The sequence below is a fragment of the Chelon labrosus genome (assembly GCF_963514085.1).
Source record: "Chelon labrosus genome assembly, chromosome: 15".
In the NCBI taxonomy this organism is placed as follows: Eukaryota; Metazoa; Chordata; class Actinopteri; order Mugiliformes; family Mugilidae; genus Chelon; species Chelon labrosus.
The window spans coordinates 24140363-24165914 of NC_140348.1; the positions used below are offsets into that span (position 1 = coordinate 24140363).

At 44.7% G+C, this 25552-nt stretch overlaps 2 protein-coding genes across 2 annotated transcripts in view; one reads left to right on the plus strand and one right to left on the minus strand.

The window, feature by feature from the left end:
- Positions 1-9832, minus strand: part of plekhh2 (pleckstrin homology domain containing, family H (with MyTH4 domain) member 2) — a 30141-nt gene extending 20309 nt beyond the window's left edge. The window contains exons 1-2 of the mRNA XM_084561587.1: positions 9704-9832; positions 7359-7494 (exon numbers count right to left, since the gene is read on the minus strand). Coding sequence (XP_084417713.1) covers positions 7359-7494; positions 9704-9720 — 153 coding nt within the window. The 5' untranslated portion in view covers positions 9721-9832. The remainder of the gene's footprint in view (positions 1-7358; positions 7495-9703) is intronic.
- A 372-nt stretch (positions 9833-10204) lies between these two features.
- Positions 10205-25552, plus strand: part of thada (THADA armadillo repeat containing) — a 112425-nt gene continuing 97077 nt past the window's right edge. The window contains exons 1-21 of the mRNA XM_084561665.1: positions 10205-10420; positions 10809-10888; positions 10977-11086; positions 11180-11310; positions 11628-11776; positions 11892-11924; positions 12035-12083; positions 12320-12513; positions 12719-12813; positions 13228-13451; positions 13944-14662; positions 14792-14949; positions 15625-15780; positions 16294-16401; positions 16504-16627; positions 16853-16998; positions 17089-17317; positions 17403-17538; positions 18186-18322; positions 18551-18688; positions 19047-19207. Of these exons, the coding sequence (XP_084417791.1) occupies positions 10816-10888; positions 10977-11086; positions 11180-11310; positions 11628-11776; positions 11892-11924; positions 12035-12083; positions 12320-12513; positions 12719-12813; positions 13228-13451; positions 13944-14662; positions 14792-14949; positions 15625-15780; positions 16294-16401; positions 16504-16627; positions 16853-16998; positions 17089-17317; positions 17403-17538; positions 18186-18322; positions 18551-18688; positions 19047-19207 (3270 nt within the window). The 5' untranslated portion in view covers positions 10205-10420; positions 10809-10815. The remainder of the gene's footprint in view (positions 10421-10808; positions 10889-10976; positions 11087-11179; positions 11311-11627; positions 11777-11891; positions 11925-12034; positions 12084-12319; positions 12514-12718; positions 12814-13227; positions 13452-13943; positions 14663-14791; positions 14950-15624; positions 15781-16293; positions 16402-16503; positions 16628-16852; positions 16999-17088; positions 17318-17402; positions 17539-18185; positions 18323-18550; positions 18689-19046; positions 19208-25552) is intronic.

Consider the following 25552-nt stretch of genomic DNA (forward strand, 5'->3'; position numbering starts at 1 on the left):
ATTTACGGCATCCAGACTTACATCTCAGAATTGATGGGACACTTCTAGGGCTGCAGAAAAGCAGCATATAGCACCTTTAGCCGGTTACGTAGCGCGCAGATGAGGTGCCACATCTATAAACTAACAAGCAGCTCTTTGTGCGCTCAGATCAGAGCAGAGCATGTGGAAGCTGGCAGGAGTGTGTCAGAGCTGCAGCAACACCCGAAAGGTCACACGGCTTTCACGCGCAGACAGATATCGGCGTGCACGGCGCATGAGCACAGGGCGCCGAGGATAGAATTTAAAAAAAAAAAAAAAAAAACTGTGGGAATGAGACGGAGAGAGATGACTACGAGCTACATTCCTCTGAAATACCTCGGCTCAAAGAGGCGGAAGCAGCAGAGGAGTCGGTGTCTTCTGGAGAAAGTCTCTCTCTCCCTCTCGCTCTCAAACCTCAGAGGCTTTATGGAGGAAAATACGCAGGAATGTTGATGGAAATAGTCTGTGCAGAAACCGCCGTGGTTAGGGTATTCTGCTACATGTCCACATATACACACAGAAATTAGACTAGATCAGAGGAGAAGTTTTAGCAGCGTGTCAGCCCAATTTAAAAAGAGACTGGCCTGACAGAACACAAAAACAAACGCATCCAAGAAGATCCAGATAAACGCTGAAAGACTCGCGGAGCTTCTTGACGACGTTTCATCCGAGTAGCGTCTTCAGCTCTAAAGGGCTGGTGGAGGATTTGAGGGTTTTAACAGGAACATCTGTGGATGCTACTCATCTGAAACTCACACAACTTGTGTCTCTTTTTCCAGTGAATGGTGCTTTAACCACCCATTATCAGTCAGAGGCTCCAGTCTCAAGGTGTAGAGAGAGACAAGAAGTGATGGGGTGAGAGAAAGGGTCCAGGCTGGAATCAAACCTGTCCCATTAATGACTGTAGCCTCACAGAGTACACTCCATAACTTATATTCATTCATTCATTTTCTGTTACCGCTTGTTCTGTGAAGGGTCGCACGGGGAGGGCTGGAGCCTATCCCAGCTGTCATTGGGCGAGAGGCGGGGTCCACCCTGGACAGGTCTCCAGTCTATCTCAGGGCTAACACAGAGAGACAGACAACCATTCACACTCACACCTACGGCCAATTTAGAATCACCAATGAACCTAACCAGCATGTCTTTGGACGGTGGGAGGAAGACGGAGTACCCGGATGGAAATAGGGATATTAATATCCGTATTTTGGATATAGATACCTGGGTGTTCACCTGAATAATAAACTGGACTGGTTGGACAACATTAAGCACAAGGAAGGGCCAAAGTCGCCTCCACCTGCTGAGGAGACTGAGGTCCTTTGGGGTGTGCAGGACACTACTCAGGACCTTTTACGACACTTTGGTTGCATCTGTAACCTTCTACGCTGTGGTCTGCTGGTGTGGCGGAGTCACAGAGAGGGCCAGCTCCATCCTGGCCTGTCCTATGGACTCAGTGGGGCAGGTGAGGGGGAGGAGGATGTTGACTAAACTGTCCATCAAGAACAACCCCTTTCACTCCTTTGTATGTGGCAGTTGGGACTTTAGGTAGCTCCTCCAGCCAGAGACTGCTGGACCAATAGTGCAAGAAGAAACGCTTCTGGACGTCCTTTTCTTGGCCATACAAAGAACATAATCATATCTTTTTGGCGCAAATCTTATTGGAGTTTTTCTTTTTTGTATTTTGTGCTGTTGTTCCCTGCTGCTCTAACACTTTAATTTCCCCACAGGGATAAATAAAGTCTATATCTAACACCTAAATTCCTCATGGTATGTTTAGTTTACTAAAACTTTGACTTAGTATAATGCGAATAAATAATCAGCCCATCCAGTTGTGTATCTTCTTACTTGCGCCGCAGAAACCAACAGACAGGTCAACGCAGCTGCTGTTAGTGAGAACTGCACTCAGTCCTCTTAGTGCACTCAGCCGTTGGAGAACAGCGTGGCCGAGCTCCAGTTTTCCCCCTGTTTCTGTTACGTCCGGAGACCAGGAGACGCAGGCCCGGCTCAGTCCAGAGGCAACCACACCCTGCCAGACAGCCTCACTGTTTCCACTGCACAGCGCAGAGCTGAGGCGAGGCCTCCGCGCAGCCGCTGCCGCACTTGTCATTTTCACTGATAAATTCAGCAACGTCGATTCAACACGCTCAGATCGGTTTAACTGAAGGAGGGAGCACTCGGACCTGAATGTTTAAATGTTTATGATGGAAAGCAGACGTGAAACGGGCCAAAATATCTCTCACGCGCTCTCTCTCGTCTCGATATAGATCCTCCGCTGGACCACAGACAAACCGCATGCGCCTCTCTCAATCACAGATATAGCATCTGGCATGAAACAGCACGTTAATTACAGGGCATGTGCTATACTGTAGGCTGCAGCTGGAGACGACACACACACACACACACATCCCATACACACAGGCGACACAACAACATATAAAGTCATGATGGTGATCCTGTCAGGGTGTGTGTTTTCCTCATTCTGCTTGTTATAAATAGGTAGAATGTGTGCACGTCATATCCTGTGTGAGAACTTAAGGCTGACGGGCGGGGTCGTCTTTAAGAGCTACGTCTCATTACCTGCCGTCTGCGCCCACACACACACACATCCAGCCCCCCCCCCGCCCCCCCGACTCCCTCAGCCTCCGCACGGCTCTGCTCTATCACCTCCGCCAGTCAATCCCCCCCGTTCGCATCCAAGATCCAGTTCGACTTCCATTCCTGGAATTCCACAACCGACGCTCTGTGGCCAACCTCCCCCTGAACTCCCTCCATCCCTCCCCCATCGCTCCATCCGCCCTGCCAGACAGCCAGCTCACAAAGCCTCTCTCTGTAGGCAGCGACGGCACAGTGCTTACCTACACTTACGTGGGTTTAATCCCAAAGAGGTTCACCCAAAACAGTAACTTTTTTTTTTAAGCAAACAGTTGGGAAGGCACACAAGCACGAACCTGTGTGCACGTACAAACCTAAACACAAGCAAATGGAGATGGAGACGCATAAAGAAAAACAAGAAGAAGTCTGAATATTGTGGCGGTGACTGGGCAGCTGGAGATGAAAATTGCAAGCGGATGTTTGTGGGTAGTAGAGCTGGACTGGATAGGTGTGTGTGTGTTTAATACTTAGACTGAGAAACAGTAGAAAGCTGCAGATCAGCTTTTAGTCCAGATAAATGATCAAACATTCAGAGATTAACCTGTGCTTTGATAAATTCTACTCTCAGTTGCAAGGTAAAGACTCTGTTTGATTCTTTATGCCCACAATTGATAATAAAAGTAAAGATGACTTAGATGGACTGAAGCCCTGCGATAGACTGGAGACTTGTCCAGGTTGTACCCCGCCTCTCGCCCCAATGACAGCTGGGATAGGCTCCAGCCCCCCTGCGATCCTTCACAGGACAAGTGGGTACAGAAGATGAATGAATGAATGAATGAATGAAAGACTGACTGACTAAAGCACTAATTTGCTTCATGGACAGATTGGGACATCTAGGTGATTGGCTTTATCCTAATAGTTTAATATGAGCCTCTTATTTCTGAAATAACCAAATCAACAAAGAATGTATCCTACGTTGAAGTTTGGTGTATGCATCTAAACTACGGCTGTCAATAGATTTAAATATTTAATCTAACGATGTCCATAATTAACGCATTTTAATGCAAATTAATCACACTTTTTTTATGTATCTGGATTGGTATTATCATAATGCAGAAACTAACCTTTATCCATTTTTCCGCTGGGAAAAAACATTTACTACAACAACACTTTGCGTTCTGCTTGCTTTCCACTGCGTTACCTGCTGCTTTAAGATAAGATAAAATAAAAAAAATCCTCAATTTGACTGATTTACCAAACTAAAATCTTGGCTTAGGTTAAAATAATAGTACTAGTGCTAGTGTTAATTGCACGTTAAATAAAATTATTGCTTTAAAAGGAATTTACAGCACTAATCTAAGCAAACGTGTATTAATATGCACCTAAAAATAGCCCCTGACAAAGAAATGTACAATATGTTTTCTTTTATTTGCGTGTTTTCTTAAAAACTTCAACGTCCAGCTGATTTAGGAATTTAGAGCAGCAAAGAAATGTTTTAAGATTAGTTGCCATCAGTGGGATTGGAGCTGACGGTACTGACGTCTGAAAGTACTCAAAGATGACTGTGTTTAACACAGAACAAACACCAGACCTTTTCATGACATTTTACTTTTTAGTTTTGGATATTTTACTTCTGTGTGGGGAAACAATCCAGATGATTTTAAGCCTAGTCAGTAAGAAAAGATTGGTCATCACTAAATTTAAAATGTTGAAACTTTCTTCAAAGGCACGAGAGTCACCGACTTTCTTGCAAAGGTGCACGGGCAGACAGAACAGAAAAAAAGCCAGTAGGTTGCAAGCTGACAGAATCCTGTAAAATATAACACACATGGTCTCTTTGTCTCCATATGTGTGAGATGTGTAGCCCTCTGTTACAGCTGGAGGCCCTGCAGCCCAACGCTAGCATCCCTCCCAAATAGCTGCACACACACACACACAAGGTGAGTTTTCATTTCTATGTTAAAACCAGATAGAAATGTACTGGACTGCATGCACACACAAAATATAAGTGACTGCTTCAGCTTGCACACTCACTTCCTGTATAAAACACACACACACACACACACACACACACACACATACTATTTACCAAACTGGGTATTTCCTCCCCTGGGCAATTCACTCTTTACACAAGGCTTTTTCTTCCTCTCATCCCCCCTCCATTCCCTCAAATAAGCTTTCTAGGATTTCTAGGACTTCAGCAAGTCTACCCAGATTGAATTCATTTACAGGTGACACATCAATACAGTAAAGATTACGTAAATTTGATGTTTTGTGTGGAAAGTGTTAACGTTTTCGTCACCAATTAGACCGTCTCCCAACGCCAGGCATGCTAAAACTCCCGTTTCCTTAAATGGAGACCTAATAAAATGGACGCTCTGTAAAAATTAAACACTCTGATGCAAATTGAGGGTCGGCTCTTGACACTGATAAACACTCTACCTCTCTTGACTCCAACTCAAGAGAGGTTGGAGTCGCTGTGGGATACTAGGGGGATTTTGTATAGTGACGTTCGTCCGCACCCACGCGGCTAAAACAACAATCTCTGGCTAAAGCCCGGTGGGAGCAGCAGCATCAGCGGGGGTCTGCATTTCAGAAGGATGAGCTCACTGCATCATGTGGTCAGCGAAAATATGGTAGCGGCTACAGCGAGGCCCGCACGAGTAAAATACCTACATGTTCACATGGGGGAGCGGCGTTGGGCCGGAGGGGAGTCCACGTACCGAGATACTGTCTCAAGGCTGAGGCTTTAAAAAGTAAATAAAAGGGCCTTTGAGGGGAGGGGCATCTGTGGATCATCCCACGGATACTTGATCAGTTTGGGATCTAGTGAATTTGGAGGCCAGGTCAACACCTTGTGCTGTTCTTCATGTTCCTGAAGCATTTTTGTGTGTGTGCCTGTGTCATTGCTATGGGGTGGGGGGGGCCTGGTCTGATCTGGTCTAGGTGTGTGCTACATGTCTAAGTATCATCCACACCAATGAATGCCAGGTCTAAAAGTTTCCCAGCAGAACACTGAACTGTCACAAGATGGTTTAAATGTTATTCACTTCTGCTGTCAGTGGTTTTAATGTTATGGCTGATCGGTGTAGCAGATCTGTGGTTTCCAGTGGTTCGGCTCCTGAACTCTGACTGACTCCAGGGAAATTAAATCAGTAATCTTCCCTATGTGGTAAAGCCTAAGGGATTACTGCGATACTTCATCAGACTTGGGACAGACACACTGATCGAATATTACAGGAAACGCCTTAATGCAAGATAAGACTCTTGAGATGATGACACTCATCTTTAAAAAATATATTTTAAGCTGCTGCGACTCTCAGATACCATCAGGAAGATCGGATCCGCTTCTGTGATCGTTGCACCGGCATGCTGCTCCATAACGAGATGGCCTTTGACCCCATGAGTCAAAACCAATAACTGTTTCAACTCTAGGTTATTTTAAATCGTATAAGTTTGTGGCTTCATTTTAAACTAAATATGGGATATGAATGGATTTTTTTTTATATATATATATTTTCCGTTGCCGAGCAAACAAGACAGACAGAGGACAACTGCTTTAAACTCCTGAACCAAGACTGAGTACACACACTGAAGGACATGAAGACATTCTGTGTTATTTATAGTGTGTAAGTGGAAAAAATACTTTAAACCTGTCAAGTAGGATGGACAAGACCAATGACTTTCACATGTGCTACGTGGGCTGCAAAAAAAAAAAAAAGCCAATCTTTCTTCCAAGTCTCCGGGAGTTTGTTTTGCTGTCCGGCCGAGCTTACTTTGACTCTGTAATTGACTGGAGCTGGGTCAATCCCATCATGCAGTGCGTGGCGGAGCCCTGTGGTCAGGCTGCTGTTTACACTAGAGCTCTAATCAGCATCCCTGGAGAGCAGCTTTAGATCTAGGCCACTGAGCAGTTTGGGCCGGTCCAGAACTGGCCAGCTGGGAGGGACGGCCTGCTCTGTACCCACCAGACGCACCGCAACTCCCAGTGTGACCGGGGGACGTCTTCCTGTACTTACGAGGGCCGACCTTGGCGAAGCAGCAGCCAACTCTGTCCGGAGATCATCTCCCAAACAAATGCGGCTAAAGTTTAAGTCTGTGCCGCTCCTTCACTTCGTCTGCTGACCTAAAACACAACTTGTTTTGTTTCCACATACAGTAGTAATAGGTCTAAGTATTAACCTTTGGCACCCAAAGCCTCAATCAGATTTGTTTTATACCTGCCAGAAGAATGGAAACGCATTTAAACTCTGCTGAAATTAAAGAACTTTAAAAATTATAGTGACCATTGTGGATAAAAATGAAGACAAATGTGGAAAGTGCCACGAGCTGCAGCTCCTCTAATATATGTGAGGCTGGCTACAACAGAGAGTCAATCCTGATAGACCTCCATGTTAAAATGTCAACTTTATAGCCGAAATAAATACATCTACTGCCCGGTTTTGGTCTCTATAGCTAAGTTCCCCTTCGCGACTACTATATGAGGTTGAACTCAGATGTTTAAATATGTCAAGACTTCACTAAAGGCGTGGCTGCTTTTAATTGACAGGTGGGTTTAGTCTGCCCACCCGCCTCAGATCCACTCACACTGTACCTCTTTGAACATTTTTGGATTTGCCAGAAGTTAGGAGAAGTCATGCGCTGCCAAGACCAGGCGACCACCAGTGCCACCACACTGAGCTCCAAAAGAAACTTCAGAAACAACCCTTTCAGTTTCTACACTCCTGTATCCTGAATATGCTTGGACCAACCTTATCTGCAGTGAGCTCTCGGATCTTGATGATCTGAACTCTGAACTTCATGAGCAGCGCCTCCAGAACGATACACTTCTCCTTCCAGTCCTCCTGGCTCATCGCCTCCTCGCCCTCTGCCATGGCGCCCGAGCCTCTGAAAAAAATACGCACAGTAGTACGTACACTATAATATACAGTATGTTTCCTGTAGGACAAAAAGCCACTACAGCTAAAGCAAGTTGGCGTAACATTATGACCACCTTCCTAATATTTTGTAGGTCTCCCTTGTGGTGGCTCATCAGAGAATGGACACGGGCCTTCTGATGGTGTCCTGTGGTGTCTGGCAACAGAATGTTGTTAGTGGGGGGCTTTGAGGGGAGGGGTCTCTGTGGATCATCCCGCAGATACTTGATCAGTTTGGGATCTAGTGAATTTGGAGGCCAGGTCAACACCTTGTACTGTTCTTCATGTTTTTTGGAGTTGTTCCTAAATCTGGGGATGGAGGTGGCTGCTGCCATCAAGGAGTGTCATTGCTATAGAGTGGGGGTGTCTGGTCTGGTCTAGGTGGGTGCTACATGTCTAAGTAACATCCACACCAATGAATGCCAGGTCCAAAAGTTTCCCAGCAGAACACTGAATTGACACAATTGGTCGATGTTATTCACTTGTCCTGTCAGTGGTCATAATGTTGTGGCTGATCGGTGTATATCTGTGTTTTGCCACCAGCCAAAACCTTAAATATTCCAGGGTCGAGCCCAACTGGACCAGAGTGGGCAGTAGGCGTATCATTTAGTTTGGCCAAACAGAAAAAAAAAAAAAACACCTCAGCACCCTCCCTAGGACAGACCTGCATCAGATTTTCCAGGGCTAACTTTGGAAAACAGGCAGTAAACAGGCAGAGAGAGACAGAGAGAGAGAGAGAGAGAGAGATGAGAAAGGCAGATGAGGATCTCCGATGGGGGAACGGCGGACGATAGAAAGCCTGGGTTTCTCTCTTCCTGGTAATAACCTCTCATTACCAGGCTGGCCTCCTCACAAAGAGACTGCAAACATGTGTGGAGGAGGGCCATAAACTGGTTTCCCCGGGCTTATTTCTGTTGCTTGTTTGCTGTGGTAAACACTGACGAAGGCAAGAAATAAAAGAGCTCTCACCCCACAAAACAAAACAACTTAACGGGACCGAGGGGAAAGAATTTAATAGGTCACACTGCGCGCGGAAAAGGAACACAACTAGTTTCCATTAGGGTGAAGAAATTAGATTTGTTATGAGTTAGGTCTCAATTAAAATTATTGTGTCATACATGAGGTGTTAGCTCCTGGGTTTGCATTGATCTGCTTTGCTTTTGCATTGACGTATAGAGTCTTTATTGCAGTTTTTCTTGAATTATATTATATTTTATGTTCTGATGCAGCAGTAACCTTCCGCTTATGTCTTTTTTGAAAAGTTAATTACCTTATTGACCAACTTTACCCTGTGAGGATAATGTTCCCCCGGTCGGAAGCGGCCGGCGGACACACCACCGATGACGAGTTTAACCTCTGAACTCTTGACTCTCAGCGTTTCCTTTTGTCTCCTTCTCTTTGTGATCACGTCTCTCTGACTTCCTGTCGAGTGGCGTCACAGTCAGCGTGCAGAGACAGAATGAACGATTCCCTGCATTTGAATCTAGTGGTGAGCAATTAAATCCTACAAGAACCACATTACCAACTCTTTGTGTTTTGAAGGTTTAAAGTGTGCCTAGAGTCTTTATGGAAAACAGACGCTGATGAAGCTCACAGATTGGGATTAAACAAACTGATTTATTGTTATTTTTATTATTTAAGTAAGTACCTAAAACATATTTCTTGTCAAAAAAGAAGCCTCCATAGTGACCTACATAGCTAACTGTAATCTTGTCTGCTAATTTATATACTAAAACATAAACTAACTCGTGTTTTCTTTTGTAATATTAGGTCATAACTTTAATTTTATGTTTTTAAAATAAATAAATGTTAATATATGTGTAAAATACACACATTTGTAGAATAACTTCCTAAATTATAAGGCTGAAGCTCTGAAGCTAACTCATAATACCGGCTAGCAGAATATAACACTAATTTCTCTGCTAATGAAAACACAGAGTAAATGATCCATTTCACATTATTATTATTATTATTATTATTATAGCAATTTGCGGCCAGAGGAGAAACATGTAAGATATTTAGCTTTTCAACTAGTTGGCCTAACTTTATCACGCGAATTAATATAAAACACAAGAGTTTTAACTTTATAAAAAAAGCCACTTAGCTAAATCTGACATTTAGATCCACGAGTCTCGTTTCCTATTTAATTAAACTATTTCCATTTGAGTTTCTCGACTTACCCTTGATGTATATTCATGTAAAGTCTCCCCACGAGCGACTTCACGCCATGTTTCGTGTTATTCTTGTGGAGGAAACCCTACTTCATGACTAAATAACGGTGAATTACTCTCTTTCCCAGAGGTTTTCATTTCAGCTCGCAGGCAAAAAGTTGGAGACGGGGTTGTTTTTCTTTTTTTTTTTTTTTTTTTAAGAAGGCGGGGCCTCGTCTATTATATCCAATCACATACTTTGTGGGCGTTTCTATGCGTTAACGGAATATGGAATCTTGTTTTGATTGACGTGTGTCATCAGCCAATTAAAACCCGGAGCGCCACTTTGCGAACAGACACGTTTCTGAGGGCGGGCTGTAACAGCAACCCGGAAGTGACGTCTCAGACGTGCGGCATGTACTGAAGGTGCGTCAAGTGCGCGAAAACAACACGGAAGTTAAATGATTGACTTCATATTAAAAGCGTTATAGACTTCAAATACATCTGTAAAGGTTGTTTAGAAATCTTTTCCGGTAAATGTTTAACTATTTAGTTTGAAATAACATCAGAAATAGTGACAACGGTTAAATAGAATATCCATCTTAGTTTGATGCCTTGCATGGCGCTAAAAGGATATTTTATTCTGAAAAACCTTCTCTTCCGGTTTGTTTATCATCCTCTAGCTTGACAGTGGTGTAGGTACCAGCTGAAGCAGGGCTCAGTGAGTAAACCACATGCAGAACTGAGGTGAATGTTTCTTTTGTTTTACTTTACGCACATATATAAAACAACTATTTAACCTCTAGTCTTGTTGAGGGTTTTGTGGTTGTATAGTTTAAGTGTTTACTGTCGCTGTCTCGCCTTTTATTATGGACATAGAGTTGGTGCCATCTAGCTAGCAATAGTTAGCTAATTGCTAAAAGCATCAGCACTTAGAGACAAGAGAAAGCGAAATAGATAAACATATATTGGGATGGCATGCATAAAAAAGCTAATTATTTACAAGTACAAGTGTTTTTTATTTGAAGAGGCACTTTAGTGTTGAGTTTTGAAAGGTATATCTTCTACTACATACTTATTTTAATGCTTTAACTGTCCAGTGATTGCCTTGATTTAATTGGTTCTCCTCACACAGAGCAGTCATGGTGGTAAAGAAGAAGACAGCCAAAGTAGAGGCTGTAGCGTTGGATGAGGAGAAACTGAACACGCTGCTAGGTAAGGACCCTCAACCACTGCTGAGCAAAAAGGTCAGGTTAGACCATATGTGTGTACCCTCCATTATGTATTGTTATTATCTTTCCAGCATCGCTATCTGTTGACGGATGTCAAGATGAACTCCGTCAGGTTGCCCAAACCCTGCAGTCCTGTTTGGAGCAGACGGAGCCAGTGCAGCAGATCCAGCTGGTTAAGAAGGTGTGTCCAGTAATGGCATTTTGTAGTCAGTGGAAGGAGCTAAGCCATCATCATTTAATGTGTGACCACGGTATGTGTTCATGCTGCTTTCAGGCGGGAGCCCAGCTGGAGGCGCTGAGTGCAGAGCAGCCGGACACGGTTCTTCTAGATGCTTGTCTGCACACGTTGGCTCTGGTCTACACCACGCTGCCCGCCAAGAACCCCCTACGACGAGCTATTGCCAGGTACTCAAATGCAATTTCTCATTCTGAAATTATTAATTAGCAGATGTAAAAAATGGAAATTCAGATCCTGCTAGCCTTAATAGAATACTTTTCCAGCAATGTATATTCAGATAAATTAATAAACATTATAAGATGTACCCCTGTGCCACCACTATATTTTCCATGAATGCATTTATGTTTTCATGGAGACAAAACTATTTCCAGCATTGTTATAAACTTTCTCTAACTTTTTCAGCTGTGTATTGGATATCAAAAGAATATAAATATAGCCGTCTGTAAATAAGTTTACATGTTCTCCTCCATGTCTCTCTCCTCAGTGCCGTAGGTTCAGTTCCAGCGTGGCTTCAGGATCGCACCGTGAACAGTTTGTCTGCTTGCTTGTCTGACTGTATGTCCACCCCCTCTACGGACCGGTACCCACACGCCATAAACACCATCGCTGCCTGTCTGGATGGCTTCCCTCTCGGTCAGTGGTTGCCTCTGCTCTCTGTAAACCTGGGCAAATGTTGCCTCCTGTTTTTTTTTTTTTTTCTTTTCAATTCACAATAAGTAACTATATTTGCTAAACTCTGTATCTCCAGGTGAGAGGTGCATACACAAACTGCTGCATGAAGGTTAGTTTTCACATCAGTTTGTTCAACTTTAAGTAACGAGGAAGGTCTAAATTAAAGAGATGCTTCTATTTTCTGTGTCATCTGCATCAAATATTTTCTCCTCTGTGCAGTGTTGCAGTTCCATCACAAGGTGTTGAGCGAGTACCTGCACCAGAACAGGTATGGAGGCATATTCTGTATTCCCAGTGTATATACAGTGGCTGTTTATTACCTGTTTTTTTTGGTATAGTTGACACAGAAACAGAGGTGTTAGATTGCTCCAACAATTCATTTTAGCTCACTGTGCATTCTGAGTTGTTTCCAGACATAGTAGCTGTAGGTTTTCTAATTGAAATTCACAACCTGTGGCCTCTCAGTGATGTGCTTGTCTCTGTCGCCCCCTGCTGCCCCCCTAGTGGTCTTGCAGGCCGTCACATCGCCCAGGCCCAGCTGATGCAGTCCTGCCTGGCTGCAGTGAAGACGTCCATGCTGGTGATCCAGAGATCTCAGGACGCGCTCGTCATAGCCCTGCAGGCTCGGCAGGACCACCAGGGGTTGGAGGAGACGCTGGGCAGCCTCCTGGGCTGCTACGTACGCATCCTCACAGACGGTAAGAAACTTCATAGCAACTTGAAAAAAGGGTAAAAGAGCCAGTGGCATGTGAAGAGAACCAGCAGATGGGAGCAAACATGCAGATGAACCAATAAATTAAATACCAGAGAGTAAATGTAATGTGCTAAATAGATAGATTGGATAACCATAAAAATACCTTTTTATTATTTATTAAATCTCTGAATCTCTTTCTCTGCTTCCAGAGGAGTTCATCCAGTCAGTCCAGAGCACAGCTGGCATGGCAGTTGTGTTATTGGTCAGGTCTGTCATGGGGTCTGGAGACGAAGTTGCTTCTGTGGTGAGTTGAGAATTAAAAGTTCTGGATGGCTGAATTATGCATGTTTTTATCTGGCGGATATGTTGTATATTATTCTAAAAGAGGTACGTAGCACGTGCCATGTAAAACCCAAATGCATAAATTGTATCTGATATTTATCTTTGTTCTTGCAAATCTAAAATGAGGAAACGGAGCCTTAAAATGAATTTTCACTTGTATCTATATTTAGTATCTGTATTCTTGAGCATCTGAATATTATAAATCCAAATGTAACATTAAAATGAATAAAAACAAAAGAGTAATACAAGATCAAGTTCTTTTAAAATGTTTAAAGATCTCAGTATTTGGCCTTGATAAGACACATTTTAAAAGAAGATAAAACTTAACTAAAAACTGAAACCTGCTGCTGCTCTCTTGACCTGTTGTGTATCTCAGGTGTGCAGTTTGCTGCGTAGCTCCGTGGAAGGCTTGGATTCGGCCCCTCTGTGGCTCAAGCAGAGGTGCGACAGTCTGTGCACCAGTGGACGTCTGCCGGGCGTCTCTCTCTATCTGTGTCACGGGGCTCTGGCCATGCTGGGCTGGAAGGGTGCCCTGCCCGGGCCGCAGTGGGAACAGCTGCTCCTGATGGTCCCGAACATGCTGCTGGATCTGGATGTCAGGTAGATCCGCTCTGACACCCAGTCTCTGTGCTAACATGTAAATATGTCGCAGCAAATAATGATAAAATAAAAATATGATTACATCTGAGCAAAGTATTATGGTGCTGTCCACAGCTTTAAAAGAACAATTTGATCTCAGATGGGCTGGACCAGTAACATAACAGTATAGTAACTCCAGATTTTTACCTTTGTTTCAGTGCAGAGAAGAACATTTAATGAAATATCCTTTAACAAAATATTTTATGAGCAACCTGACAAGTTTTAAGAAAAATAAGTGCAATTCTGGCGCCCCCTGCTGTTTGGTTCTAGATGTTGCGTTATGGCTGCAACCCTGCCCCGTAGTGGACAAATTAGGAATAGCAGTTACATTTATTGATTCACTGAAATTACTTCTATTTAATTTTCTATTAAATTTTTATGTCTGACACCTGAGTGGAGGATGTTAATTGAACTCCACATACCCCGTTTGTGTTGTTTGTATCCATCCTCTAGTATAAAGGAGTCCAGTACAGCTATGGTGGTGGCCCGGGTGCTGACCCTGTGGAGCAGTGCTGCTCTGGATTGCCTGCAGGGGGAGACGCGCCCCTGCCCTCCCTCCCTCCAGCAGTCCCTGAGCGGAGGCTCCGAGCTCCAGCGACGCCTGCTGGAGCACATCTACTCCCACTGGGAGCACCCGTTAGACGGCGTCCGCCACCAAACCCGTTCCCTGTTCCGCAACCTCCTCCTCCTCCACCAGCACACCAACCCGTCCGTCTCCGACCCGACCAGGGATCCTTACGTCACGGAGCTCACCCAAAATCTGCTGGGTCTGGAGTGGCACATGAGGGGGAAGTACGGCTCCTTGGGCTGCCTCGTGGAGCTCTACGGGGCAGGGCACCTGCTAGACATCCAACCCCAGCTGCCTACATGTCTCCTGGGCTTGATGGGCGACCAGACCCTGGCTCCTTACGCCAGCGACCTCCTGGAGAGGCTGTTCGTCAGCCACAAGGCGCAGCTAGCGAGTGCTGCCGGCGCAGCAGGAAAGACAGAGGATTGGATGGAGTGCTGGCATCGGACGTGGGTAACCCCTCTGCTTCATGTGCTGTGCCGTGCCAGGCTGGACCAGACCACGTACATCTTGGACTACTTCCTGCCCAAGCTGCTTCGCTGCAGCCCCTCCAGTCTGGCACATATGGTGCACGCCTTGCAGGACGCACCGCCCTGCAGCACAGGTAAAGGCACATATACAAACACATCCTGTTTATCTGCAGCTACCTTCTTCTTATCCCTTCTAGATATCATCATGATATGTCTTTAGATACAGATATGAACCGATTCTACTGTGTTTCTGTTCTCTTCAGCACCTTCAGGCAGCCGGGGCGCTCTGGGAGCTCTGATGACATGTCTGCGAGCAGCCAGGGCCCAGGGAGTCATACCGTCCTCAGAGGAGGAGGGTTTGTGGGGAGCGCTGGTGCCCCTCTCCCTGCTCCAACAAGCACTCATACACAAACACGATCAAGTGAGTGTGTTTATTCTCTAGGTTTACAGAATTTCCTCAAACAAAATAGCACGTTAACGTCCAGCCTGGGAAATCTGATTGCAAGTGTCCAGCTGACCTGGGATTAAAATGCACATGTGTCTCCATCTAGCTCTTCAGATTACACTCTATATCTAAACAACCACCAAACAAACACCAGCATCATTTTATTTTAACAGCTGTTGTCTCTAATGGATTTGTACTGCTGTTTCAGAACCATGGACAGCGCTTCATGACTTACTCTCACATGGCTCACACGTTATAAGTTATTAATCTCTTCCCTCATGCACCGTAATCTCCGGTCCTAATGAACAGACATCACTTGTGGTGCTTTTTTCTTTGCAGGTGATCATTTATAATAGAAGTTGTGACGCGAAATCACACCTGTGTTCACACATACCTCCTCCAAATGTGGTCTGAGATCGGCTCTCTTACGCCTGCACTCTAAACTCTAGACTTTGTGGTCAGATTCACCAGTACGGATGTTAATGCAGGGTCGGAACAGAGGCCAAATACAGGCCAGAGAATAACAGGGCTTGATAGACACCAGGCGCCTGTCATATCATGGACATGCCAGTATATAATATATAATCATGCTAGCTCCTTTGTCCCTGTGGATTCCTGCTTCACTAATTTTTTTTTTTTTATTCCACCCAGGTGAGGATGGACGCTTTGGGCTTGGTGTGTGAGAGCCACCGCAGCACAGAGGTTCTGACCGCACAGGAAATGGACCTCATACGCCACTTCCTCCCGCCCAATCTGAACAGCCAGTCACCGGGAATCAGACAGCAAACAGTCAGCTTGATGAAGAAGGTGAGTTTGAAAATGTTTTATGGACCATCTTGTGACAAATTTATCGTTCTGCTGGAAACTTTTGGACCTGGCAGTGACACTCCTTGTAGCACCCACCTAGACCAGACCAGGCACCCCCCACCCCATAGCAATGATACTCCTTGATGGCAGCAGCCATCCCCAGCAGGATGCAGCCTGACACAGACACACACACAAAAACACTTTAGGAACAACTAAAAAAAAAACCATGAAGAACAGCACAAGGTGTTGACCTGGCCTCCAAATTCACTAGATCCTGAACTGATCAAGTATCTGTGGGAGGATCTACAGAGGCCCCTCCCCTCAAAGACCACAGGACACCCTCAGAAGGCCCATGTCTGTTCTCTGATGAGTCACAACTGTTTTTGGAGGCACAAGGGAGACCTACATAATATTAGGAAGGTGGTCATAATGTTATGCCTGATCGGTGTAAGTTGTTATATTTGTATTTGACTCCATCTCCTTGCAATGATCACTTTATGTTTTACTCCTCAGTTGCTTTGCAGAGTGAAGGACAGCACTCAGCTCCTGCAGAAGAGACTGATCCAGGAGAGAGACCAGGATCAGAAAGACAGAGACCAAGGCACACTGCTCCACTATAAGGTATGTCACACTGTTGACAATCCCTGTTGATGTTAATCAACACAGCAGTTTATTTAAAAAAAAAAAAGAAAATGCTTATTTTTGTTTTTTATTTTGATGCAGGAGTTCCTGCGCTGGATGTGTGTGACGCTGCTGGAGGTCTTGATCCCGGGAGCTTCCTTCTCTAAATGTCTTACGTCCCTCCACCTGCTTGGTCTGTTGGGTCAGCTCTTCACATTCAGCACCGGTACAAATACCACACCCTTATGATCACTTTACTTTTTTTAGTTTGTCTTCCTGGTATTTAAGTATTTACAGCAGCTTTAACCGCTGTGCATTTTTCAGTTTGTGCCTGATCCAACAGCCCGTCTGTTGCTGGCTTGTATCTCTACCATGATGCCAGGCCGCCTCACCGTTTGCTCTTCTTCACCTGCTGTGTTTCTTCACCTCTGCCTCTCTTTGTTTCCCTCAGGGCCTGATGTGTTTACCCTGTGCGAGGTCGTGACCTCTGCACACGCTCAGAACGTCCTCTACTGCGTCGCCAGCAATTTCCTGGAAGTCAAGCAACTGTCCTCTGTATTAATACAGCAGCTCCCTCCGTCGACTGTTGGACTTCAGGTCATAACACCGACCTCTGGCATTTCATTTTCCGTGTAGTTTCCTAGATGTTTGAAAATGGACAAACACATTTATTGACGTGTTTTTTAGGCGCCAGAGCGGATGTGCTGCGTCCTTCAGGCCGCTCTGGACCTCAGCACCAGCACCAAACCGTTCGACAGCGTTTCAGCAGCCCACCTCCTCAACCTGCTGCTCCACCAGCCGGGTCTGCGCCAGGCTCTGCTGCGCTGTGCCCAGGAACAGGGCCTTGATTTCCAGCCTCCCTCCCTGCCGGCTCAGGCTTCTGAGAAACTCACCTTAGAACTCAACACTCTGGCAGGTAAGATCCACACACACACAGCCCTCATGTCGTATCTGTGCATTGGTATGTGTGTGTGCTATGTGTGTTGTCTTTCTGTCCTCAGTGGTTCAGTTCTTGCTGCACCGTCTGCAGTCGGAGGTGTCGAGGGCCGAGTCGTCTCTGTTGCAGGCAGCTGGTTCCTGTCCTCTCTACGGGAGAGCTCACTGCATCACTGCTGTCCTGCAGCGTCTAAACACAGAGTGAGCACAAGAGACACGGCACAGTATTTATTTAGAGATTCAAGATTCAGGTCGTGTTTATTGTCACTTCCGCGAAATATGTGAAATACTACATGTACACTGATAAGACACAGTAATCTACTACACTACATATTACCACACAGATTACAAAAAAGATGGTGGGAAACTTCTGGACCTGGCATTCATTGGTGTGGATGTTACTTAGACATGTAGCACCCACCTAGACCAGACCAGGCACCCCCACCCCATAGCAATGACACTCCTTGATGGCAGCAGCCATCCCCAGCAGGATGCAGCCTGACACAGACACACACACAAAAACACTTTAGGAACAACTAAAAAAAACAAAACATGAAGAACAGCACAAGGTGTTGACCTGGCCTTTAAAATTCACTAGATCCCAAACTGATCAAGTATCTGTGGGATGATGATAATAATAATATGCCTGATCGGTGTATATCTAATGCTCTGGAAACATTTTGTAGCCCTCATCTGAGCTGCACCTTTCAACAATGAGACCCTGGCAATACAATCTTTGTGGTCCTTTGTTCTTGTAGGAACATTTAACTTATTATTTTAAATAAGAGCAAAATCAGTCTCGATCTTTGTCACTCTCTCACTTGTGTTTTGTTCATGCGTTTTCTCAGGAGTTTGAGTCAGACGGAGCAGTGGAGATGTCTTGTGTCGGAGCTGATTGCCATGTGCTACAGGATGTCGGACGTGGTCTCACCTGTCGTCCAGAGCTCCTCCCCAGAAGGACTCATCCCCATGGACGCCGACTCAAGTAATCTCCTTTCCCGACAGCGTCTTCTACATAAAAGTACAACAGACTGTACACGGTCGACAGGGAAATGTTTGCAGGAATTAGAGATGAACTGTGAACTTTCTGCAAATCCTTAGACACATTTGTTGACAATAATTCAGGTTTTATCTCATTGGATATCAACCAAAAACAAATGAAAGTTGGCATTTTATCAGAGGACATTTTTTCCTTCCTGTGTGTGTGTTTCAGCTGGTCTGCAGAATATCCTGCAGGAGATTCAGCCCCGGGACACCAATGACTTCTTCAACAGTGCCAGAGAGCTGGACACGCACCAAGGAGATGGTCACGCAGAGAGCCAGACCACACAAGAACCGTGCGTCGACACAGGTGAATTAGAGATTATTGAGTTACACTGATTAAACTTCATTAAGAGTGCCTCGCTGCTTGTGATTGCAGTACCGTTAATATCCCATAGAGGGAAGTGTTTCACCCCTTTCTGTAATGAAACCCAAACTGCTCTGTGTGTTTGTTTAACTGATGTTTAACTGATGTGATTGAACATAAACAACAAAAGCAGACTCATGATTTGGCTTCCAGTAAATACAAAGCCTCGACGTGCGACATTACATAATAAGACAAATAAATTCTTTTAGTTTAGAATTAATAGCTAATAAAACAAAGCGCGCTCCAACTTTTCTCCTGTCATCTGTTTGCGTGTCGCCGCGGACGTATGTGTTGGCTCCAGGTGGCGAGGGCTACAGGGTGACGGCCCAGATGGTGCTGGTGTGCTGCTGGCGGAGCATGAAGGAGGTGGCCATGCTGCTGGGACAGCTGTGTCAGAGCCTGCCTCTGCACTACGCCGGCAACAAGGCGTGCCCGCACGCTGGACTCATCACTGAGGAACAGGTGAGAATGTCCACTGCTATTTATATATACACCGATCAGCCACAACATTAAAACCACTGACAGGAGAAGTGAATTACATTGACCATCTTGTGACAATTCAGTGTTCTGCTGGGAAACTTTTGGACCTGGCATTCATTCGTGTGGATGTTACTTAGACCTGTAGCACCCACCTAGACCAGACCAGGCACCCCCACCCCATAGCAATGACACTCCTTGATGGCAGCAGGATGCAGCCTGACACAGACACACACATACAAACACACTTGAGGAACATGAAAAATAGCACAAGGTGTTGACCTTCCCTCCAAATTCACTAGATCCCAAACTGATCAAAGAGGTCCCTCCCCTCAAAGGCCCCCCACTAACAAAATTGTGTTCCCAGACACCACAGGACACCCTCAGAAGGCCCATGTCCATTCTCTGATGAGTTACAACTGTTTTTGGAAGCACAAGGGAAACCTACACAATATTAGGAAGGTGGTCATAATGTTAAGCCAGATCGGTGTAAGCTGTAATACTATTTACAGCAAAGATGGAGACAGGATTGCTGTCAGATGTAAAGTATATGGAAATTCTGTCGATGTATATGTGTTTTGTTTCTTCAAGTGTGTAGTTCAAGGTCCCTGTTAACAAAAACTTAACTCACTTGGGTGAGTTTTTTTTTTCCCGTCCAGTTTCAACTAGTGAGAGCAGGTCATATTTGGACCAGATGCGTTATGAGGACAGATTCAGACTCAGTCTTTAGAGCCACTGTTGTCTCTGTCCTCATGTTCATTCAGATTGTGAATCTGGTTACTATTAATCAGTTCGTCCCTTCACGCCAGAATGAACTCTATAAAAGTGTCTGCCGTAGTAAACCATTAGAAAGAACTAAGTTATATCGTGGCCTCAGCTCTGCTCCTTTCAGTGTTTTATGAATGGCTGTAGCTCAGCTCTGTCTTGTCACTATTCTTACTACTCTGAAGTCACTTTTTTGGAAGTGGGATGAGCTACCAGCTGAGCTGTGGTACTATAATACGCTGCTCAGAGCCCAGGCCTGCTCCCCTCCTTGACTTCAGCTGGAACTGCTGAGCTCACACAGTGACACTCAGACTGTCTAAAAATACAAAAGTCAAGTTTTTTTTTTTTTTTAATCATATGTGTGTATACATGCCGTAGCGTGGAATGAGCTAAACGTCTCTGTGTCTGTGTGTGTTTGTGGCCCCACGCTGGGAGGCTGTTCAATTAGCATCCGCCCTCATTAGCGCCGCGCTTTCATTCGCGGCCCGACCCTGCTGGTTTAACGGCCGCGACGCCCCCCTCCCTTTCCACCGCATTCTTTCCAAATCACTTCCACCACCAGCAGGAGAAAAAAAAAACAAAAAAAACACGGAGCGCAGCAAACAACAAACACAGACTGACACGGGGACAAACTCGCACAGGAATAGTCGTCTGAGTGGTTCAACATGTGAGCGTCCGTAATAAAAGGGGCACCAGACATGGGCTGTGTTTGTCTGCGTAGGGGGTAAAAGGGCTGTGTGTGTTTGTGTGTTGACCATGTTTTCACTCTGAGGGAGGGAGGCAGGAAGGCTCAGAGCGTGTTTTCTGCTGAATGGATGTTTTTTTTCCCGTGTTTTTTTGTGATGGAGGCTCAAAGTTTTGTCTATACTATGTTCTTTACCTGCTACATCCTGTGAAACTTAACCAGCTGTTATATGCAAACTGTGACTATCTGTTCTCAAGCAACTTGATTTCATAGTTAAAGTCCTGTTATTCCTTTTTCCAACTTTATAATTTTATTATCTATTGCATGTATTTATGTAAAGTATTGGTTGAGATTGGACTGCAACAGCTTGTGTACAAACAAGCCACTAAGTGCTAAATGTATTATCTTTAAATGCCTTTTGTTGTGGAGATTAAATGGAAGGTTAGATTAGGCTTAATTGAATCTGTCCTAATGCTTTTCAACCTACGGCCTTTTCTATTAGTGATTTTAGGCGATGCACATTGTTTCAGCCTTTAATTGTACATGTCAGATTGGTTTAACCTGAGTTGTCAGGTAATACTGGAAATAATTTAGTTAAATACCCAAATCATACTAAAGGTACTGACTCACATTATTTTTTTTTTAACGATATCTTTATAAAATGTTTATACAGACGTAAACACACAAAAAAATGTCCTCTCCACAAATGTGACCTGTAGTAAATCCAGTCCAAAACTACATAAATTAACAATCAAACATAACTAAACAACACAAAGCACGGTAGGACATGTAACACAAAAACTATTCAAAAAAAGTCCTGCGTTCGTAGGTAAGGTAAAGGTGTGTAAAGTGCTTTATTTGTCATTATGCAACAACACTGTACAATGAAATTGCATGGTCGGATGGAGGGTTAGTCCTGTACAGTACAGTGGTGTCTAGGCACTCAAAGAATCCTTATAGACGGTCTAGGCGTCTGCGTCAGTTGATGGCGTAACTATGGCGACAGCCCAGACCCTACGCAGACCCTAACGCCGTAGCCTGACGTGCACCTTCCCAGAAAAGTAACTACTCATCACGGCGACCAATCACAGCTCTTGCAGTCTGCGATTGGTCTGCTTGGTAGTAGCGTGTTTCCGCTTTAGTATTTCCAACTGCTTTTCCATCGCCGCAATTTTCGAATCGATTGTTTTGGATCAGTAAAGATGGAACACATGGAGGAAAGGTTAACGGAGGAGATGCAGAGATACAAACATTTGCATGAGTTGGCTTTGGCGAAATTTCGGCGAAAGTTTCAGTCGCCATTGTTGAAAGTGAAGCAGGAAGTAGAAACAAAAATGAACGAGTGCACAAGTATAAATATCTCACGCTTAAAAGACTACGTACGTAGGTTACGGCGTCTAGTCCCACAGTACTTTAAATGAGCCTTAAACATATTCCATGGACTGCCATCATTCAGACCCTTCAACACAATGGTTGCCAGTCTGCCACCAATATATTTCAAGAAGGGAGATGTAAAAGGCCAGACTGACATCTTTGAAAATTATTCTTTCTGTTCAGAGATGAGAACACTACTGTAACCACTTTCTCTCCAATGTAGATTGTCGATTTATGAACTTATATCTGCTCGTTTGCAGACTTTGTGAAGCCAGTCTAACGGCAGTCGCTTCATCTCGCCGCACAAAAGCTAAAATGGAATCTCATCTTTTATTTTTCCGCCAACAACCTTATTTCCAAAAAGAAATAATAATACTGACAGATAATTCAGGACACGTACGGTTCAGATGTGAGCGGCTAACTGTACGTAAGAGTGTTTTCCAGAGAGTTTTGCTGCTCAGCTCTTTCTGTGACCCTGTCCAATCCATCATTGGATTGAATGTAGTAAATGTGTAATCTGTGTATACGGTTGCCAGGGTTCCAACATTATTCATTATTCGTCCCGAAGCCGACGGACGCTGTCAGGTCGTATTAACACAGCCGACGTTTTAACTGTCACCGCTGAAATGGACTCCATGATGATGACGATGATGTCACAACCACAGTCCCCCCCCCCAGAGAGATAATTGACGATGACAACAGGAGACCATGCTGTCTGCAGTAACCATGGCGACGGCTCTGATTACATAACTGGTGATTTTAAAAAAGAACAACTTTGCAGAGGACCAGGCGCACAAAAAGGAAAATCTGAACTCCTACCCCGTGTGCCTTCACCACATTCCTTTTTCATTTTCGTCGGTTTGTCATCAGTTCCATGCGAAGTGCGCGAGCATGCACGATTACTGCGTTTGTTAGCAGTAGCGGTCAGAGCGGGGTAATTCCAATATTGTTTGGAAAGTTGGGTCTGGCGATGGGTTGGTGTGTGTGTGCATCTGTGTGTGTGTGTGGACAAAGTCACTCTGCCCTACCGCAGCGATGACATGCCCGGGCAAACATGCTGTGTGTGTGTGTGTGTGTCTTGTGTGTTTTGTGTGACCGAAGCACATCTCCTTCCAACATGTGTGGAAGCTCGACACCTCCCGCGGTGCTCGACCGGCGTTCTCCGTGACACCCTCGTTGGCCTGGCTGGCTGGCTGGCGGCGCTGCAGATGTTTGGGCGGTCATTGGGCTGTTTGTCATTGGGCGGCACCATGGCAACAGCAGCGGTTATAGATGAGCACTGATGGTGGTGTTAGGAGTTCTTTCTTCTTTTCCTTTTTTTTTCATTTCGGGTTCCTAACCTTTTCAAGATGATGCTTTTTGACGACACAGAATGATGAAGCTAACGGACGACAAACTGACATTGCAGTACAATTGGTTTAATTGTAAAAACATGGATAAAACATGTCTATTAAAACGTTTTTCTCTCATATACCTTAAATTCAATACTTTGAATACTTAGCCTTGAGTCTCCTTCTGGGTAACTCTTTATAAACTCTTCCCTCCTGGGTTGATGCAGTTTATTCCATTCATGCTGGCAGATCCTCTCCAGTTTTGTCAGTCTGCATGGGAAGTGTCTCAACTTCCATCTTCAGGTTTTCCACAGATGTCCTGCGGGTTTTAAGTCTGGGCTTTGGCTAGGCCACTCAAGGACAGCCAGAGACTTGACTGTCTTGACTGCATGTCTTTCTTTGGGTGCAGTTCCTGCTGTTCGGTAGACGCAGCGCTTGGGGTTTCTACTCTGTACTCGTCACACCAGAGAATCCTTTCCCCTGCGCTCTCAGGGTCAGTTTTACAAACCCCAAATTGTCCGTCATGCCTTTCACTCATAGTGAAGTCTGTCTAGCTGCCATGCACGAAAGTCCTGATTGATGAACTGTGGCTGAGGTGGTTATCCTTTTTGCCAAGTTCTCTGTTAGAGGGACCTCTGGGTTCTGGGTTACCTCACCAACATAGGACCCGCTTACTTGGCCAGAAAGGCAAGAGCGCTGGTAGTGTCAGACTTCTTCCATTGCATAACTCTTGAGGCCCTTATAATTGGTTTTATACCCTCACCCTGATCAATGCCTCACCGCAACTTTATTTTGGGCGTCTTCGTAGCTCAAGTCTTTGTTTTTCTTCACTTGTTTGCACTGTTTGCACACTCACTTTATGCTCAGTCCCTTGTATTGTACTTTGTCCTATGTCTTCATGTAGCAATGAAATGACAATTTAAAAAAACAAACAAAAACCTTTTGAAGTCATTGTGCTTCTGGGAACAACTCAAGGCCTTATAATTGGTTTTATACCCTACCCTGATTAGTGCCTCACCACAGTTTTATTTTGGGCGTCTTCATAGCTTTCCTTGGACTCAAATCTTTGTTTTTGTTCGCTTGCTTGGTCACTCGGTTTAGTCACACAGGCTCTTGCCTACAAACTGACTAAGCTGTCCATTTCCCAACTATTGTCTTTGCACTGTTTGCAACGTTTTGTAGTGTCTGCATAATCTTGCACACATGCAACTTGTGCTCAGTCCATGGTCCTAGAGGAACGTCCTCTCATTTCACTTGGTAGTACACTTGCTATGTATGGTTGAAATGACAATAAAAAACAAATATTTGTCCTTTTGAGGCCACTGTGCATCTGGGAACGCCCTTATAATTGGTTTTATACACCCACCCTGATCAATGTTTCACCGCAGCTTTATTTTGGGCGTCTTCGTAGTTGAAGTCTTCGTTTTTGTCCACTTACTTGGACCAGACAGGCAAGTCTGGCAGTTTCAGACTACTTCCATCATCTTTGCACTGTTTTGTGTTGTCTGAATAATCTTGCACATGCACACTCCTATGTCTTCATGCAGCTCCATGGTCCTGGAGGAACGGCCTCTCATTTCACTATGTACTGCACCTGCTATACATGGTTGAAATGCCAATAAAAAAAAACTTCTTGGACCTTTTTAGGCTGTCTCGGAATAATTCAACGCCTTATAATTGTTTTTAAACCCTCACCCTGATCAATGCCTGACCACAGCTTTATGTTGGGCATCATCGTAGCTTAAGCCTTGGTTTTTGTTCGCTTGCTTGGTCACTCAGTTTAGTCGGACAAGCAAGAGGCCTGGTAGTTTCAGACTTCTTCCATTTCACAACTATTGTCTTTGCACTGGTTGTACTGGTTGTACCGCTTGCACCGCTTCCTGGAGGAATGCCCTCTCATCTCACTATGTACTGCACCTGCTAACATATGTGGTTAAAATGATGATAATAAATCTCTTTGACCTGTGCGTCAGGGAACAATTCAATGCTTTGTAATTGGTTTTGTACCGTCACCTTGATTGGTGCCTTGCCACAGTTTTATTTTGGATGTCTTCATAGCTTTCCCTGGACTTCAAGTCCTGATAACGCAGAGTAAATTACCACCATTTACAAATTCACAATCAAACAAGAGAAGTTCTCAAGAGCAGACCGACGGACAAAGTGTCATTCACCTGA